General features: G+C 36.9%; 1 protein-coding gene across 9 annotated transcripts in view; it reads left to right on the forward strand.

Annotated features, from left to right (window-relative positions):
• Positions 1-4883: 4883 nt before the first annotated feature.
• The window catches only part of ryr1b (ryanodine receptor 1b (skeletal)), a 91764-nt gene continuing 78804 nt past the window's right edge, over positions 4884-17843 (forward strand). For 7 of the 9 annotated variants that reach the window (XM_041809750.1, XM_041809766.1, XM_041809783.1 and 4 more), the window contains exon 1: positions 4885-5210. In XM_041809750.1, coding sequence (XP_041665684.1) covers positions 5163-5210 — 48 coding nt within the window. In that variant the 5' untranslated portion in view covers positions 4885-5162. Of the gene's footprint in view, positions 5211-17843 lie in introns of all 9 variants that reach the window. The other 2 variants (XM_041809758.1, XM_041809817.1) reach the window with 2 other exon arrangements.

Here is a 17843-nt window from a genome sequence, read left to right on the forward strand (position 1 = left end):
TGCAGTTATAGATCGTTGTGTTTTACTTCCTGACTAAGAAGCTTTGAATTATGTAATGAGTTTTATTTTGTAATGGTTTGTGAAAACGGAAGTCATTTATATTTATAACACTGTTAACTGCTTGTGGCATTAATATAACTTTTCACCATTTAATTGAAATGGGTTTTACATTTTTGTGATAGAGTCGTAATCTTTATAATGAAAGCAAATTAATTCACAGACAGCATCACGCTACGATTTAATTAGAGTTTTATTTTGTTATTGTTCGTGAAAACGGAAGTCATTTAAATGTTTAGTACCGTCAGCCCTTTGCGGTACCTACCATGGTACCGACTTGTACAAGGAGCAATTACTCAATAAACTGAGGTCTTTGATTAATTATGTGATAGAGACTTTCTATAATGTGAGCGAATAAATTTAAGATAACTTTAGCCAGCGTCACGGAAGGATCCCTGTACGCTTTAGTAAGTTTTATTTTGTAATTGGTCGTGAAAACGGAAGTCATGTCAACGGCTAACGGTCGAACAGAGAGCAATAACTCGATGAACTTAGTTCACTGATACATTAAGACGGTGTAATTAAAACTCTCAGCAACTCTATGAAAGTTCCCATTTTCTGTAGCAGAGTCGTTAAACCTATAATGAATTGTATTATTAGAGCGAAATAATCAAGGCAAAGTTAGTTAGCGTCACGAGTTTTATTTTGTGATTGGCTGTGATAAAGGAAGTCTTAAATTTAAGCGCTACCAGACGTTGATTGCTTCAAAACCTTCAAGGAGAAACACCAACTGAAAAGGTCCGATAATTAAATACGGCACAAATACAGCATTTAAAACAATATGGAAAAATTTTTTACTCAGTACTTCGAGTTATATTTGCTTAATTTTCCGTTGTTGGAAAACCAATGTTCGTTAACGTTAGCTACCGTGATCTAACAGTTACGTCAGTAAAATGAGTTTCTAAAAACATCATCTCTACACATGTCTTAAGAGGTAAATAAACGAGAACAAGTTAGCTGCTTTGGAGCCTTAGCCATCATACATTTGTTGTTTAATACGCTATTATGACTCAAAATATTTCTGCGAATACTAAGAGAGACTGGGAAAAGTGAGTAGATAATATGTAATTTAAAAAGAACAGGGATAATTCCATTTCTGGTGCAATGTCGCCATCTTCAGGTGGGCTGCCGCAGCTAAACGGAGGCCAATTCATGAGTTGGCAGAAAGACGACAACAGCAGGTCTTTTCTGAGTCAGGACTCATGCTCCCAGAATTCTTGTTAGTTCTGCTTCAGTGGCGTATAACCTGTTCCCCCGCCTCCATCCCTCCCCATCGTTTTACCCGCTGGATGGAGTTGTATACCGGCGAGCAGCGTCCCAAAACATCTTAACACTGCCACCTGCCATTGCTGTAGGAGATGGATGAGGGGGAGAGCATGCTGAAGGATGCCGGATGGAGCCTGAGAAGGTAAGGATATTTTTATGTTTCCAGCTGTACGAACCGGTTTAGTTTGAATCTATGATGCGCTTTTTCAGTTTAGACGTCCAGTTTTTTCTGTCTGGTGCATCCTAGCTGCCTATTCTGACAGAGAGGGGTGTGACACTGGCGCTCGTACATGCCCACAGTGTCCTCTAGGAATGCGTTTGGCTCTCAAGACAGAGCCGCTGATTTTGTGAGATAGCTCGCTTGTCCTGCTGCTAAGCCAGCGAAAAGAAGAAAAGCTAAAACTACATGGTATTTTTAATTCATATTGGCCATTTTGTGTAAGGATGTAATGGATATAAACAGACCTGAAAAAATCAGCCTACAAGGATACCAACAGTAAAGCTGAATGGACACCTTAGTAACATTCAGGTAAAAAATTCAACTTTTATTTGAGGCTGCCTGACAATGTTTAATTGGTGAAGAAAAGTGCTATCATTTCAAAGCTCAATCTTCACTACCTAAACTCACAGGCAAAATATTTGGTTTGTCTTTCAGCAGTTGCCAAAACCAAATATATTCAAGTGATAGTTTTAAAACTTTATAGCTAAATCCTATTTCAGAAACTGAAAAAGCAAATATCCTTTGTTCAGACACAGAGAAGGATATAACTAGTGCTGCACAATTTATCCAAACGTGATTCAAGGCTGTACAATTACGCAAGTCTGCAATGATTTTTGTGTTAAGTGGTACTTGACATTCTTCCAAAATGCCTGCAGGAAGACTTGTAAGTTTACAACAGTGTCACTATTGCACTTTGTAGAAGTACCTTTATCTAAGACTTACAGAAAAATGTTGGGAAAACATATTAACAATATTTTGAAAGCAGCACTGTAAAATGTCATTTTTTTATATCACTCAATATTTGCACATTTTGAGTTAGAAATACTTTGAAAATATTGTTCTCTGCGTTTTCCTGACAACTAAGCAAACAGACTCATGATACCATGTAGGTTATGTGTTATCTTTTAATAGCAGTTGCAAATTGAAATATTGTCCAGTATAATTGCAATTGCACACTATTACCAAATTGTGCGGCACTAGACATAACACACCTTTTACATAGTTACAATAGAAAAAACAAAAAAGAGGAAAATTTCAAAGAAAGATATGGTTAGGAGTTTCAACTAAATGTGTTAGATTCCTGTCCAAGCATTAATTTGCAGTAAATCCATGTTGACTCTTTCTAAATTTCCACTCAGATCTTTGTGATAACAAAAGATGTACACAGTGTTGGTTTAAAGCCCAGTTAATCTTATGCAGACCATCTCATGCTGTTACTGGCCACTGAGAAAACACTGCAAGTAGCTTTCTATGCAACAAAAAAGTGCAGTGATGCAGGGAGGACTTTGCTTCAAACTAGCAGACTTGCGGCTACTTTGGGAAATTGTTATTTTGTAAGTAAATATTGCCTGACCTATTAAAGAAGGGTATGAATTAAGACATACCGGTAGAGTGTTTATTTTATTTATTCAACCTTTATTTAGTCAGGTCAGTCCCACTGAGATCAAAGATCTCTTTTCAAGGGACACCTGACCCTAAAATGGCACCAATACACAGTTTCAACAACAAATGCACTCAAACATACTTAGTCCATGTAGGCTCCTTGTTCATCCACGTCATGGGAACCTCAATCAAGTCCAGGGGCTCTCTTGATAAAAATTTGGTCAAACCCATAGAGTACACAATAGATGTTAACAACAACAAGAAGTCATCAGTTAAAACAACGGCACTCACAAAGTTTTGATCACCTTTACAGCCTATTGTATCACATTTGTTACACATTTATGAGACTTTTATCTAATTAATATGATCAGTGAATTACTTAAAAAACTTTTGAATACAACCTGATAAATGATAAAAAAATGCCTTCCAGTTGATTATCAGTTGCCATTAACACCTAATGTATCCGGTGTAATGCAACAAATATATGTGAAATTTTATGGCAATTTTTGGGGGGATTTCAGTAGAAGATGAAATAAACATTTCATTTAAAAAATGAGAATTTTCTGGCTATCATTTGAGTTATCAGGCTTCAAGAGGATAATCAAGGATGGGTAGAAAGAAAAGTAGACTCAGCTTGTCTCTTTTTGACATAGAAGGGAAACCAGGGCTTGTTTCTGAAGTAAAATCATAGAAAAACCTTCAGTTTTTTCAGCAACATACTGAATGTGCTCCTTGAAAGAGAAGTTTTTGTCAAGTAAAAACCCTAAATATAATAAATAATATGATAATAAAAGAAGATACCAACTCAACATTTTTATAGCTATCTGGGACAGTGTTTTTAAGCTGTTCTTGAGGATGTGAAGAACATGAGTTTGCTTTTACCTGCTTTAAGAACAAGTTGCAGCTGACAAAGCTGAGCTTGAACTAAATCAAAAGCATGCTGAAGATTTGCAGAAGTTTGTGCAGGCATAGGTTCAATAGATAAGTGTATCATCACCATAACAGTGAAAAGCATTTGAAATATTCCTTTCCAAAAGCAAACCTCGAGGTAAACCCCTTGTAGATATGACATAAAGGCATTTAAAGACATAAAGAGATACAAAAAGCATCAAATAAAAAAGAAAAACATGTATCACTAAGTATTAAAGAAAAGAGGGTTCAATTTAAAGAAACATGCCTGAAAAAGATCTAAAGAGGGATACTAAGTTAAAGATCATTGTAAGAGAAGTACCACAATAATGACATTGTTGAAAATGAATTGAAGGTTCAGACAATGACATGCATTTCTGCCTGCTCCAGGTAGTGACCATGCTGATACTACCGCTTTATGGAAATATTTTTGTGATGGAACATTTCACATGGTTATGAACATAATAAAGATCACTGTAGAAAAAGACATTTCAATCATAACATTAAAATGTTCTATTGCAAACCTGGTATTTGGACTCACTGCTAAGCTTAACTGTAAACATCAGAGAGACCATCACAACTGGTTCTTATTCAAATGTTGTACTTCATTAAATGGGTCTTCATCAGCTTAATGTTGAGTAGAACAGATGTTGGAAAATTAGCTTCCCTTAGGTTCTAAACAGCTAATTGAGTTTGAATAAAATTCTGATTCTGAAGGGGTTTTGTTGACTTATTCATTTTGAGGAGTTAAGGTGTGTTGGTTTTTGTGTGTGCATTTATTCTTACTGCACACTCCCCAAAGGCTAGTCCTTCCCCCAATTTCCTTTTATAGCCTCAGACATGTGAAGGGAGGGGTGAGAGGTGTGTGTCTGAGTGTGTATGTTGGAGAGGGACAGACTGTGTAAAGGAGTAGCCCACTTCTACAAACATGGTGGCACGATGGGATGGGAGCAGTGCAAAATGTGTAACAAGGTGCTTGCCCCTCCCTCCACCAACCACACCTCCCTCCCTTTCTCATTTGCAGTTGGGGGATGCAAGGAGAGGAGTTGGGGAGAGCCTTACCTCCCGTCACTCTCTCTCACAACACCGTGAGAGCCACAGGACTCATGCTGTCCTCCTGCACACCCACACACACAAGCACTGAGAGTGAGAGACACTAAGAGAGAGAGAGAGAGAGAGGTGTACAGCAACCAGAAGGGAAGGAGAGAGGTGAGACGTGAGAGAGAGAGGGAAGGACATAGCAAAAAAAGATAAGAAATCCTGAAGAGAGGACACTGAAGGATTTTGTCTTTTCTCCTGAGGAGCTGCGAATAACCCTCGGAGAAGGATGGCAGAAGGGGGAGAGGGAGAGGAGGAGATTCAGTTCCTGCGAACGGTGAGTCCTGCTTCCTTTCCTTTTCTAGAGCACTAACCTGCACTGTCTGCTAAAGCCGCGCATGGGATGTTTTGTGCTAGGGAGGTGATAAAGACTAACCACAGCTAAAAAATAAAATAGAACATTTTTAGCAAGTATTGTTTTCTTAAGTACTTTATCTTCTACCACCAATTGACATATGATCTCTCTGGATTGACTTTATTGCTTCCCTTGTTTCACACTTACTCCACTTTCAAAACTTTTGCCTCTCTTGCATTGGATATTAAAGGCATATCTGTAGTTGCAGTTCTTAGAGCCAAGGCCCGCTTCTGTATATAGTTGACTATTTTTGCGGTGCCCTGAATGTGCCATGACCTGCTTATTAGTTGCTCTCTTTATACTTGGTAATTGATTTCTTTAATCTCCCATGAGCACAGAAATGTTGGATTGTTAACCCAAATAATGTGATAATCTTTTGACCTTTTTAAACCGCTCTGCTCATTGTCTCACCTAATCTCTTTCATATTACTCTCAGAATGTTCTGGACTTAAGAATAGGCCTGTAACAGTGTATGGGTGCATATGTATGTGTGAGCACAGATAGATAGACAGGGGCTGGTGCATCTGTTAGCATCGTTATCTATTTTTATCTGAGGAAAGTAGAGCCTGTCAGTGTGGGGTGAGGAGGCAGAGAACCAAGCTACCCAGATCTTGCAGGGGACAGCTGGCCCAAGACTGTATGTCTTCTTTGGAGAAGCCAACTCACAGTCACAGTGTAGAAAGATCCCCTTCAAAATCAGTGGGAGACGACCTTAAATGTGACCTAAAACAGCTGAGTTTTTGAAAGGGGTTCTCCAAATCAGGAGAGAGATACTACAAGAAATTGGTTTGGCATACCACCTTTATTTTGTCTGTATAGAGTTCAATTAAATGAGAATATGAAAAAACAATTCAAGGCATAAAACTTAAGATATCAGTTTTTGGGCAAAATTTGCCTAGCATTTAGTCTGCACACCCCATGTAGAGAGGCGTTAAGTCTTTGAAGTAGGTGACCTGTGTTTAAATCCTGCCTATGCCCTCTTTCTCTCACTCTCTCCAATTTCCAAGTTTATCAAATGTCCTGTCCCTCAAATGAAGGCATAAAACACATAATCAATCATTAATTATTAATCAGTTTGATATTTATTGGGATCTTTGAAGTATCTGAGGAAAAGATATGAATGTTCATACTAAAAAGCACAATACCATCCTCACAATACTGAATGTTTGCCTGACAGATCTTGCAATATCTTTAAACTGGAGAATATTTACTCACTTTTAGAAGAGCATAGATAGAATCGCCTTGGTGAAATATATTCCTCTTAAAGTACAACTTCGATAGAACTTTACTGTTTCTGCAGTGTTTTCCTAATTGATAGTTAAATCTAGTGAGGTTCAAAATAATAGTTCAATTACAGAGAGCTCAACAGTGGCATTTAGTAATTCCACAAACAAGTTGTACTGATGGGAAGGATTACTGTCAAGTTTGGGAGTCAGCTAACAATATTCTCAAGACGGCATTACAGAATAACAAAGCTGTTGCTTCTATTACAAAACAGTCAACAGAATTTTTTTTCTCCTCAGAAACTGTAAAATGCATCGAGATACATAAGCTAAACACTTTCGATGCCTTCAGAGGGTTTGTCTTGTGGTTCTGGCAACTCAGTTAAGATGAAACTATACACACCATCACTTCAAAAGGAAAAACAATGCAGCTCTATTTGAATTATTAATGTCTCCGCACTTCAATGGATTTAACTCCAACACCCACGCTCGGGGTCAAAGGGTTTTAACCCTACTGGAAATAAAGGGCTAAAAATGTAAGCACTTGTGATGTTGTTAGGCTCTTTGGATTGAAGCTCCTTCCAAATGGTCTTTGTTATCAGGCTTTTAATTAGAGGCCATTGATGGCAGACATTGTATGAGTCAGCTGTTTCTCTTCTGGGGTTTTTCCCTGGGTTATATTGGAGGTGGGAGGTGTGATGAAAGTGGAGTTGTTACCTCACACAGACCAGCTGGGGCAGCAGACTGTGGTCATACGTTTGCCTGTTTTAATCATTTTACAGTCACATAACCAACAGGGGAGGTTCACAGCTTGTGTGCCAGGGTTTACATGTTCTTTAGAAGTCATGACATAATCTTACAAGAAATTAAAGAAGGAAAACTATGTTTAAAAGTTTTGTCTTAAAAGAAGAGCCATTTCAGGACACAATGACTGGACAAAGACATAATTGTCTTGCTATATTGGCTCAGTTTTTGGTAGTTATATCTTAGAATAGACTCAACCAAAAACATGTAATTATTTCTTTTGGGATTTTTAAGCTTTTAATCAGATAGGAAGATGGACAGGGTCAAAAACCGGGGGAGAGAGAGAGAGAAATAGCATGCAAGAAGGGAGCCACAGGCTGGATCAGAGTCCATGCCACCCCTTTGGGGACAACTATCTCCAGGTTCATCAGGTCAACATTAGTCTGATTTTGCTCAAGGTCTGCTCCTTGTCAAAGGGGGCTTCCTTGCTACTATAACTTTGCTAATTGTGCTTGTATGGATGAACAATACTGGATTTTGCTGATATCCAATTTGGCAATATTTAACAACTACTGATTTCGATACCCACATATGAATTTAGCTCTTTAACATTTAAGGTTTGATGTTGAACAAAGAAAATAAAGACTTCAGCTGATCTAAGACTGTTTGTCCTGCCTAAAACTCTGAAAAAATATTTCTACATATGCCAGATATTTACAGCCGACATGTTGGTATTGGCAGAAAACATCATATCTAATAAACTTTTTAAGTCAATTTCTGCAGATATTGATATCACGCTGGTAATATCTTGCATCCCTTATGCTTAGTACCGTGCTCATGGTGGAACAGTGCTAGTTCTTTGTAAATATTATAACAAAGAGTCAGTCTAGTCTTGCCTTCTTTGTGAAGTGTCTTGAGGTAACATTTGTTGTGAATCAGCGCTATACAAATACAGTTAAACTGATTGACTGCTAGGCTAATTGTGACCTAGCTAAAAACATTTAAAATAAAAAAAGTATGTTGTAGTCTATGCCCAGTATTGTTTACTCAATTAAGCTGAATCCTAGGTACATTTTGGACCATTTTCATGGCACTAGATAAACGATAGGTCTTTCAGAATTAAGTCCTGGTTAATGAGGATGATGATTTAAAGATAAATTGACATGACAGACTGTAAATATCTTATGAACAGTACTAACTAAGAATGCCTTATTTGGACTGAGAAAGGCAATAGTAAAGTAAAGTTGAAAGTGTCTCTTTGCTATGCTTACCTGTGAATAAATCTATAACTAGGTGGAATATTTTAGACATTTTAAAAACTTGCTTATCCACCACTAGGAACTTGAGTGCAATAATGGGACTACAAACTGTACAGGATGTTTTTTGGGCTGCCTTCCCCTGGCAGAGTAACAGACCGTGTAGGTGTTCCTACTGTTGTCTATTTGAGGTAGGAGCTAAAAAAACTACAACAGTATAAGCCTGTCAGTGGCTTTATTTCTATTCTTTCCTTCGTGATTTCAGTGTTTTGCTCCTACTACATATCCTACATGCTAGAAGAAAGGCTTATGGGGGGGACTTTAATATAAGGCAGTGTTACTTCAGTGTTTTTTCCCATAGGAGATTTTTTATACTAAAAATAAAGGAAGTGGCAATGGGACCTCTAAATGATGAATCAATCTCAGTGAGATGGATAGGTCACACAAGCATATATCATTTTCTCTTTTCAGCACCTCCAAAGTGATTGTTTTTATATCACAAAAGGCCACACACAGATCACCCAGCAGCGCTTCTCAGTCCTATTCTGGGTTTTATTGTTTATTCTGATATAGCGCAGGCCTGTAACTCTTAAAACACTGAGTGAGTATTGTACAAGCCACACTTTATGTTGGGCCTTAGTTTTGCCTGTGCAAAACAGTAGCAGGTCACCAAAATTCGCTCTAACAAAGTGGGTGCCCCTTGTTGAGGTAGAGGTGATGAGTGTTCAATCCCCCCTAAAAAAAGACACTACAAGCACTTCAGCCCCCGCATTTGCTGTCAAGTGGTTGGCTTTGCTTGCAATAGCCAGCAGCCTTTTGTCTGACAGATCACTGCCTGAAATTTGCCCTATAAACACGTGAGTCTACATCAGGTAACAGAGTTCATACAGTGGTGCAGTTTGTCAGCTGGTTATGACAAAAAGCTGCGTCACCATTTCACAGTGCTGTATTGTGGTGTGAATCGCACAGGCTAGTGAGTTTGAAGGATTATTCAAGCTACAGTCTATAAAAGCAGTGTCTTTTTATAGTGTGCCACTATAAGTGCCCGCACTCAGGAGGGAGAAACCAGAGGAGTCAGTGTCCTACTTGCCAGCATCCTTTGGGAGATTTGTTGTGCAGATGTGGGTGTGTATCTGTGCATGTGTGTCAAGTGAACAGGGATCTTTTTCATTGTTGTGACAGTCAATTCTGATCTGTTTGGTAAATACAGGCCTGCAGATGCCAAAGGGACTTTATTATTTGGCAGGGGGCACTGATTGGATGATTAGAATTTTAAATGACAGCTACATGTCGACATCTGACTTTTAACCTTGATTAAGCAAAGTAAAAATGAAACCTTGTGGCTGTCTTTCAACCCTCAGGTGTACAATTTAGTGCTTATTTGTTTGCTATTCTGTGAAATGGGCTGAAAATGAAGCTATATGGGGCTTTTTGTCAAATTTGTTTCTGGATGAAACAAAATACTCAGCTAGATTGGTCCTGTCATGGTTGTACAAAAGTTTGCTGTTGGATAACTTTAACTTAGTGCACTCTTGGACAAAGAGGCAAATTTAAAACATTTTTGCAGGGATTTTTAATAAAGTAAGTATGATATTTTTAAATATATATATTCATGGTCTAAATCTGAGTTACGCCTGTGAATTTCAGCACTGAAAAGTAATAAAAACTGAACCATAAAGGGTAGAGAAGTGTCCTGAAAGTATTCCCATTTGATAAGTAAATTTACCCCTGGATTAAGAAATGATAAAGCCCTATCTTCTATCATGAACAACATAATTCAAATGCAGATAGTGTGTTGTCTTCCACTTTACAACCCTCTCAGGATGCCGTGTACAGTGGCTGCAGATTTTGAGATGGCAGCTGACAGCTAACAGGGGTGAGGGAGGTGAGGGAGGTGTGAGCAAAGCAGGGCTTTAGAAGTGCTGAGCCCAGGAGATGAACACATCCACAGCAGGGCTACACACACACCCACAAGTGCAGCACCTGTTAGTCTGGCCACAGCAGTTTACACAATAAACAGGTGGTCTGGTCAGCTCTCTGAGGCACAAGATAGACACAAGAGTTACTGCCTAGTGTGTCTGTGAGGATGCATGTATGTGTAATTGTGCTTATCAGCTTTGTCTAGCAACAGTAAGAATATAAATACTAGAAATAAAAATATGCGTGTCCCCAACCCAAGATTTACGTAATTGAATCTGATTGGTCAGATTTTGCTTACAGTGGACTGACCATCAAATATCTTTTTTAGTTTTTATTGATTCATAGAAAGTAGAACACAAAACACAGCAAGATTTTGGATTACATTAAAATAAATTCACCACAGCCTTTGTAAATTAAAAAAGAAAAGGCAAGGAATAATTGGGGTTTAAAGAGGTTGACTATTTTGTTTAGTTACATGCTTTACCTCAAGTTGTTTTCAGAATTGCATTTTTAAGTGTTAATAAGTTAATAGCTGATATTTACACCAATGTAGGCAATGGGTCATGATTTACTTGGATAAAATGAGAACATATATTTGAAATTATGTGTAGGGGTTTTAGTAGCCTAGTGGTCAAGTCTGTGTGCCCCATATACCAAGACTGTTATCCCCAAATGCACAGTCCATGTCCAAATCTGGCCCATTTCCCTGGTCATTTTCAAAGACTATTTACTGTCCTGCTTGAATAAAGGCAGAAAAAAAAGGATAAATCTTGAAAAATTGAATGGATCTTAAAAATTAGACATGGAGCACCCTCATATGGCTTGAATATAGTGATTTTCATTTCATAAGCAGGAGCTTGACTATAAGGAGGCAGTCCAAAGAATTAAAAAAATGGCTCTTTAGGGTCACCTCCAAATAAAACAGCCTAATTTATAGGGCACCTTTAAAATAGATGTCTACAAAATGCTTTAATGGGGATTAATAGAATTAACAGCAATAATCAGGCTGAGACAACAGTCAAGAAAAGTTAAGAATGAGTGAACAAAATGCAAACACAAAAGGTCAACAAGAACAAGGCAAATAAAAGGAATTAAAGTGGTAAAACAGGCAGCTCTTGAAGGTCAGTTTGAGCACTAAATGAATAAGATTTGGAAAATAAATTAAATAATAAAAGCAATAAAATAAAATGTTATAAAACATGTTACAATACCTGATTGTGGATATAAAACAAAGATAAGATATCAGATGAATAAGAGACAGATGAACAAGCCAGTAAATTAAAAGATAGCGAGGTGTGAAGAATTGAGCATCAGAAAGATGAGGAATAGATATATGGAATAAGAGCAGCAAAGAGAGTAAGGACGGAGAGATAAAATAACTGAATATACAAAACAGGAAATGAAACCAAGCCTATGTAAGTTAGTGTTAAGAAGGGATCTAAGAAATGTTCACTGATTCTGTAGGCCTCACAGAAGAAGGGTCCAAAAATCTCCCATTGACAAATGGTCCCTTCCATGATGCCTCAAAGTGCAACAATTCAAATTGATTGTGGACAATCTTTGAAATGGAACAAGTCTGTCAAGCTCCACAGTTTACTTGGAGGAATTTGTCAAAGCCTTCAAACAAATGTTCATACTTTATTCATTGTTTGATTTAAAGCACTTTGAATATACCACACAGACTGTCCAGAGGATATAAACAGTTTAATGAGCTGTGGACTGCAGTTCTCATAAAATAAATATATTTGACTGAATTCTTAGATGAATTTGTAAAGTTTAGCTTTGAACCTCTGAAGAGGGTTGATGATATTTGTGGAAATGCAACATTGGTGGTCTTGCCAAGGTTAATGCAGAAATATTTGGTATTTAATCTTGAATGCTTCTCTCTCTAAGGATTTTCAAATGCGCTTGTTATCCATTTTAAGGTATTTTTAATAGGGCTGTTATAAGATTAAATAATTAAACTCAAAAGTCCAGTAGTTAACCACCTCTTTATTGCATTTTTAAATTCCCTTTTTTATTTAAAACATGTTTGATTAATTTGGATTTTTCTGCTGTATTCAGCAAGAGGTATTTGACTTCCTGTTTGGATTAAGACCTGCTTTTATATTGAAAAAAATAAGGAACTCTGTGTGGATTAGAGTTCATAAACTATAGACATGAACTCAACCACAGAAAAAGAAACATGTTATGGATTAGAAATAGGAATAAGGAAACCGTAAGAAAGAATATTTTTTAATTAAAAGATGCAGGTGATTTTTTTACTTGTCCACTGAGCTGTCTGAGTTTTTAGTTTTTTTTAGTTTTTTTTTAGTAAAATGAGACACTAAGGACCAGTGGTTATTATTATTTTACATCACAGTAGCTGCAGGGAGATGTCAAACAAAGTGTGCTGAAAGGACAATATGCCATGCAATTAAAAAGAACACAAAATGCACTTATTGTGGACCTTAATCACATTACATACAATTCATTTATGCTGACGGCCTTATTAAAAAAAATTATCCTGCTATAGATTGTGCATGTCTTGAACGGGAGTGCTGCTTTAGAAATGCGCTATTTACACTTAAGTCATATGGACTGTGTCTGACAAATGTATTGACAAATGTATTTTTAATACAAACCAGATAAAGAATGATTATAATTTATATCAGAGAATTCATTTGGGTTGCTCCTGACTGTCAGATTATCTTCTCAGTCCCTCCTCAGTGAGCAGAGGCTGTTTAGTGTTTAATGTGTTATAATTGTAGTAGTTTAACTTAGCCGAAGGGTAGAAATAAGTGTGTCTAGGCTGTCGAAGCACTGTGTGTCAATGAAAATGACCAAAGCAGACTATTATGGTCTGATTTGTGAATATTGCTGTTTTAAGTTTAGAGTACCCAGTAGATTAGTTTTAAGCAAAAATAAGAAAATATAAAAAGGAAAATCATGCAGCTGTTAGATATTATTTCAATTGGCATTTAATTATCTTAGAAATCTGATCATTAAAGTACCTGATTTTAAGCCTTTATCAGTTACTTCGACTTTTGTTTACATTTATACATTTTGTTTACATTTATTCCAGTATACATTAAGAAAACTTGAAATGGTCAATCAAAATATATAAAGTCCACATTAGGACAGATTTTGCCTTTTCTAGGAAAGTGAGTTAACATTTGTATATAGCTCATTTATAGTAAAAGTTTTCTAAATATTCTTTTGTCGGTGCTTTCCCTCCGGGCAAGAGTCCCCCTCTTTCTCTAAGCAAGACTTCTAAGTACCTCAAGTAAGACCTTAAAGTATCTGCTGGTCAGCAGAAGGAGGGAATGTGATAGTGACAGGTGCAGCCACCTAAAATAGAAGAGGAGTGCAGGGGGAAGGCCCAGAGATGAGAAGTAATGGTAATGGAAAAGTGGGAAAAAAGTAGACTACAAAAAAAGTTTTGTGAGAAAAATAATTTGGTTTGGAAGAGATCCATGGAAGACATTGTGTTAATGAGAGAGAATGGTGAGACAAAATTATGAAAGCAGACAGCAGCAAAATCTGAATGTGAAGGCTCAAAAAGCTCTCTGTCCTGGGTAAAGTGCAACAATTTATCAGCACTGATTCATTTCAGTGAATTAGTGTGTGTGTTTTTTTCAGGCCACCTATAACTTCTGCATTTTATCTGCTAGGGGTGTTTATTGGCAAGAATCTGATGATATGATGCATATCGCAATACGGGGGCCCCAGTATCGATATAATGCAAAACTATGAGCAAGGCAATATATTACAATATTTTTGTTACATACCTATAAATTTGTATGTATATGTGGGTGTATATATGTGTTTATTTATAGAAATAAATAACTATGTAATGTTAAGTTAATATGGAATATAATAGAACAGAATTACGCTGTTAATAAAAATATATTAAAATTATATGTATAGTATGTAAATTAAAAATTATTTGGTGCATTATAAAATATATGGTCTTGCATCATCTAGAGTTTTAACTCTTTTTGTGCAATTTGAAGATGAGGAATTTTCACATTTGTTGTCATGAATTCAGATGCTTTCAGGATTTCTCAAAGTGAAAAAATAAATCGATATAGAGTAAATGTACTAAAATCTTTTATATTTCATGGTACATCAGCTTGTATGTCTTAATGTAAAGACAAGGTGCTTGTGGAGGAAACCTGATCCTCATATCCAGCTTTAAGGACTGATGGACTGCGTTGTGAGGAGGGCATGACATGACGTGCCAGTGGTTTTTTTTTTTTATTGTACTACGGAAGCCATCATTCTTAACAGCTCTACCGTGGCACAGGTCCTTACAAACAACTTGACTGGGTAATTATGGTTACATAAGTAAAAATCAGCGGTAGCTTCAGCAGACTTCTTTCATGTTAGCTGTTAGCTGCTAAGCTATCGCTATGATGTCTCGCACTCGGGTTTGTTGCATCCAAGTATTTCACTCTTCACAACTGCCTGCTGCCGGCTGGCGATGACTGTCGCCAGCTAGCTGTCAGGGGGTGAAATTACACCACAAACTTCCTCACCAACAAAGTAAATTAATAATTAAAAAAATATCGATACTGCATTCTAAAATATCGATACAGTATTGCGCCGTGAAATATTGCGATACATCAGTGTATCGATATTTTCTAACACCCCTATTATCTGCAGAACTCAGCCATCCATACCACGTAAGTCGTGTTTCAGAATCAAAACACAGCACATACTGTATATTCTCATAGGTTTGCAGTGATTCAGCACTTGGAAACAGTTCCATGATGAAGTGGATGTTGTTGTATTCTGAATACTTTCTTGTTCCACCCTTAGTAAGGCTGCAATGACTTTGATGCTTTAAGCAGTTGCCAGATGAAATCAAACAGATGGCGAAATTTCAGACAAACTTTCACCTCTAAGATGGTAACTTTAGAGTCAGACTGTACCTGGATGGATGTAGACCAAAATTACCCTTGCTCTGATGGCAAAGCAGAACAGACATATGATTGAGTGAACCTTTTCATTAAATTAATAAAACTGTTGCTCTACTTAGTTTCAGTGTACACCAGTTCATAATAATTGCAAGTAACCTTGTGTAATGTCTGTGTGGCTCTTCATGCATGATTATGTTTGAGAATTGCTTCAGTGGATAGGAGGGTTATTACTCTCCCATGTTTTGTGTTAACTTGAAAATGATGGATATGAACTACTCTTAGATTACTAATGAGTATTACAGGTATAGGGTACTACTGTTATCATAATATGAGAGTATAGTTTCTTCTCTTGATAACGAATATGAGAGAGAGGGAAAAAGGGAAGAGATTATGTCTGTCATCTCTTCCAACATATTCACTGGATAAATCGTTGTGCCTTCCAAGACTGCAGTTCTTGATTGTACCTAAAATGTTTTTCTATAATGTTGGGGAGAACACAGTGGTCCCTCATAATAGTTTCTGTTGCCACCCACTCATGTCTGTTAAAACATTAGATCCACTTTCTTATTTTTTCAGGTAGCATATAAAAAAGTGACATGGAAGAAAGATGAAGAGCTGTCAAGTAGAAAATGTATACCTGTTGAGGCTTACTGAAGAGGGTTATGCAATTTCTTTAAATATGTATTTTTTTTGTGTGATTTTTATGCCTTTATTTTACAGAGTAGGAAAGTGGATAGGGCTGGAAAAAGCAATGAGAGAGTGGGTGAAAGACATGTAGAAAAGGAGCCATAGGAAGGACTTGAACCTGGGCGCGACCTACAGCTAGGCCATCTGTGCCCCAGGGTCATGCTATTTTCAAGGAGATATCGTGATGTTTCAGATATGATGTGGTTTTTACCCTCAAGCAGCAAAGACCCACAACTCTGATTCTGCAATGTGAGATGATGGGATGGATTTTTTTATTCTTAAAATAGTGTAAATGCAATAAAAGGATGTTTTTTAAAGATGCTTAAAGATGGCAAAAAACCAAAACTTTAAATGTTTGGAAGAAAGGCTTAAATAAATAGACAGGGGGAAAAAGATTCTGGAGGTATTTTTTGGAGACATACTTGCAATTACACAAAAATGATGAAGAGTAAGGGTACTACAAAGCCCTTCAGACCGCAGCCTGTGATGGAGAATCCTGATAGGGCACCTGTATGGCCTCTTGTAGTTTCAAAGGGAAACCCCATCACCACTCTCCACTCTGTCGTATTGAGCTGTTCTCCTCCACCCACACACTGTGCAATGTGCCAGCCCTCACTCTTTTATGTCTGCAGAAATATAATCGATGTCCTGAGGTGTCCTGCATCAGCACACTTTTATTAGAGCACTGAACAAAATTCTGTACCTTAAGGAAAGAATAGTTACTTTCATCTGATACAGAGCAATTTGATCACCAGGCAGACTTTCAGTGGCACAGATTTGGCAAGCTGACAATTGACAATTAAGGATTATAGGTTTAGTACTTATTGAAATACAGATATTCAGAAATCAGTGATAGATTAAAACACAAATGTCACCAACAAAAAAAGGAAAAAATGCTTGATGACCAGCTGTTCTTTCTGCAGAGAAAAAAACATTTGACTTAGTTGACAATAGGATTTTTAGCCTATGCAAATAAAGCAAGAATTAAGCTGAGAAAATAACAGAAAATAATTCAAAATAGCCTGTTTTTAAAGAAGCATACAAGACAATGGGAGATAGTCACAGACTGTTTTACATTTCTACCATTTGGAGTTGGTGTAATGTCTGTCAAGTGAATTTTTTGAGAACCTAACTCAATTGTTTTGTCTGATAATCCTGTTTATAGTAGAACATTTTTGTTAAACATCTTGCTAGGAAATGAACTATTTTTACTCTGCAGCAGTGCAGTTGCAAAAGCTGATTACCTGCTAGTGGACCAAGTCAGACATACAGAAGTTAAATTGTATGAACACTTGCATAGTCATTGTAAGGTTATTAAAATGTACAATACTTGGACACATTTTTGATACCACATTTAAAATCTTTGTTGCTTTAATGATCAATATACTGAATAGTATGAAAACCTTTAAAAAGCTACATGCTCTTAAGGCAGTTGTGTGGAAGAGGAATAAATCTTTCAAAAATTGCAGGCAAACCTCTGAGAGCTATTTTAATTTGCACAAATAGCTACATTGGCAATATTTTGATACTGGTACCAAAATTTTTACAATGCACAGTATATGTACAATTTAAACATGGAGCAAGAGTTTGCCTACAATATTTAATCATTAAAGACAAGAAATTAATCAATCTCGGTTACCTTGACTTGTATTTTTGGTGCCATTGTGTCAAAACAAGTATTTATGTCATTAGATTTTTGCTAGTCTCATGCTGATGTTTTCATAAGCAGAGATCATTTCCACCATCCATCAACGAAGTATTCTTAAATAATCTTGTGTTTTTGACAATTTCACCCCTCACTCTGACTCATGCTATTTTATA

This window comes from Cheilinus undulatus, linkage group 2 (genome assembly GCF_018320785.1).
Source record: "Cheilinus undulatus linkage group 2, ASM1832078v1, whole genome shotgun sequence".
Lineage (NCBI taxonomy): Eukaryota > Metazoa > Chordata > Actinopteri > Labriformes > Labridae > Cheilinus > Cheilinus undulatus.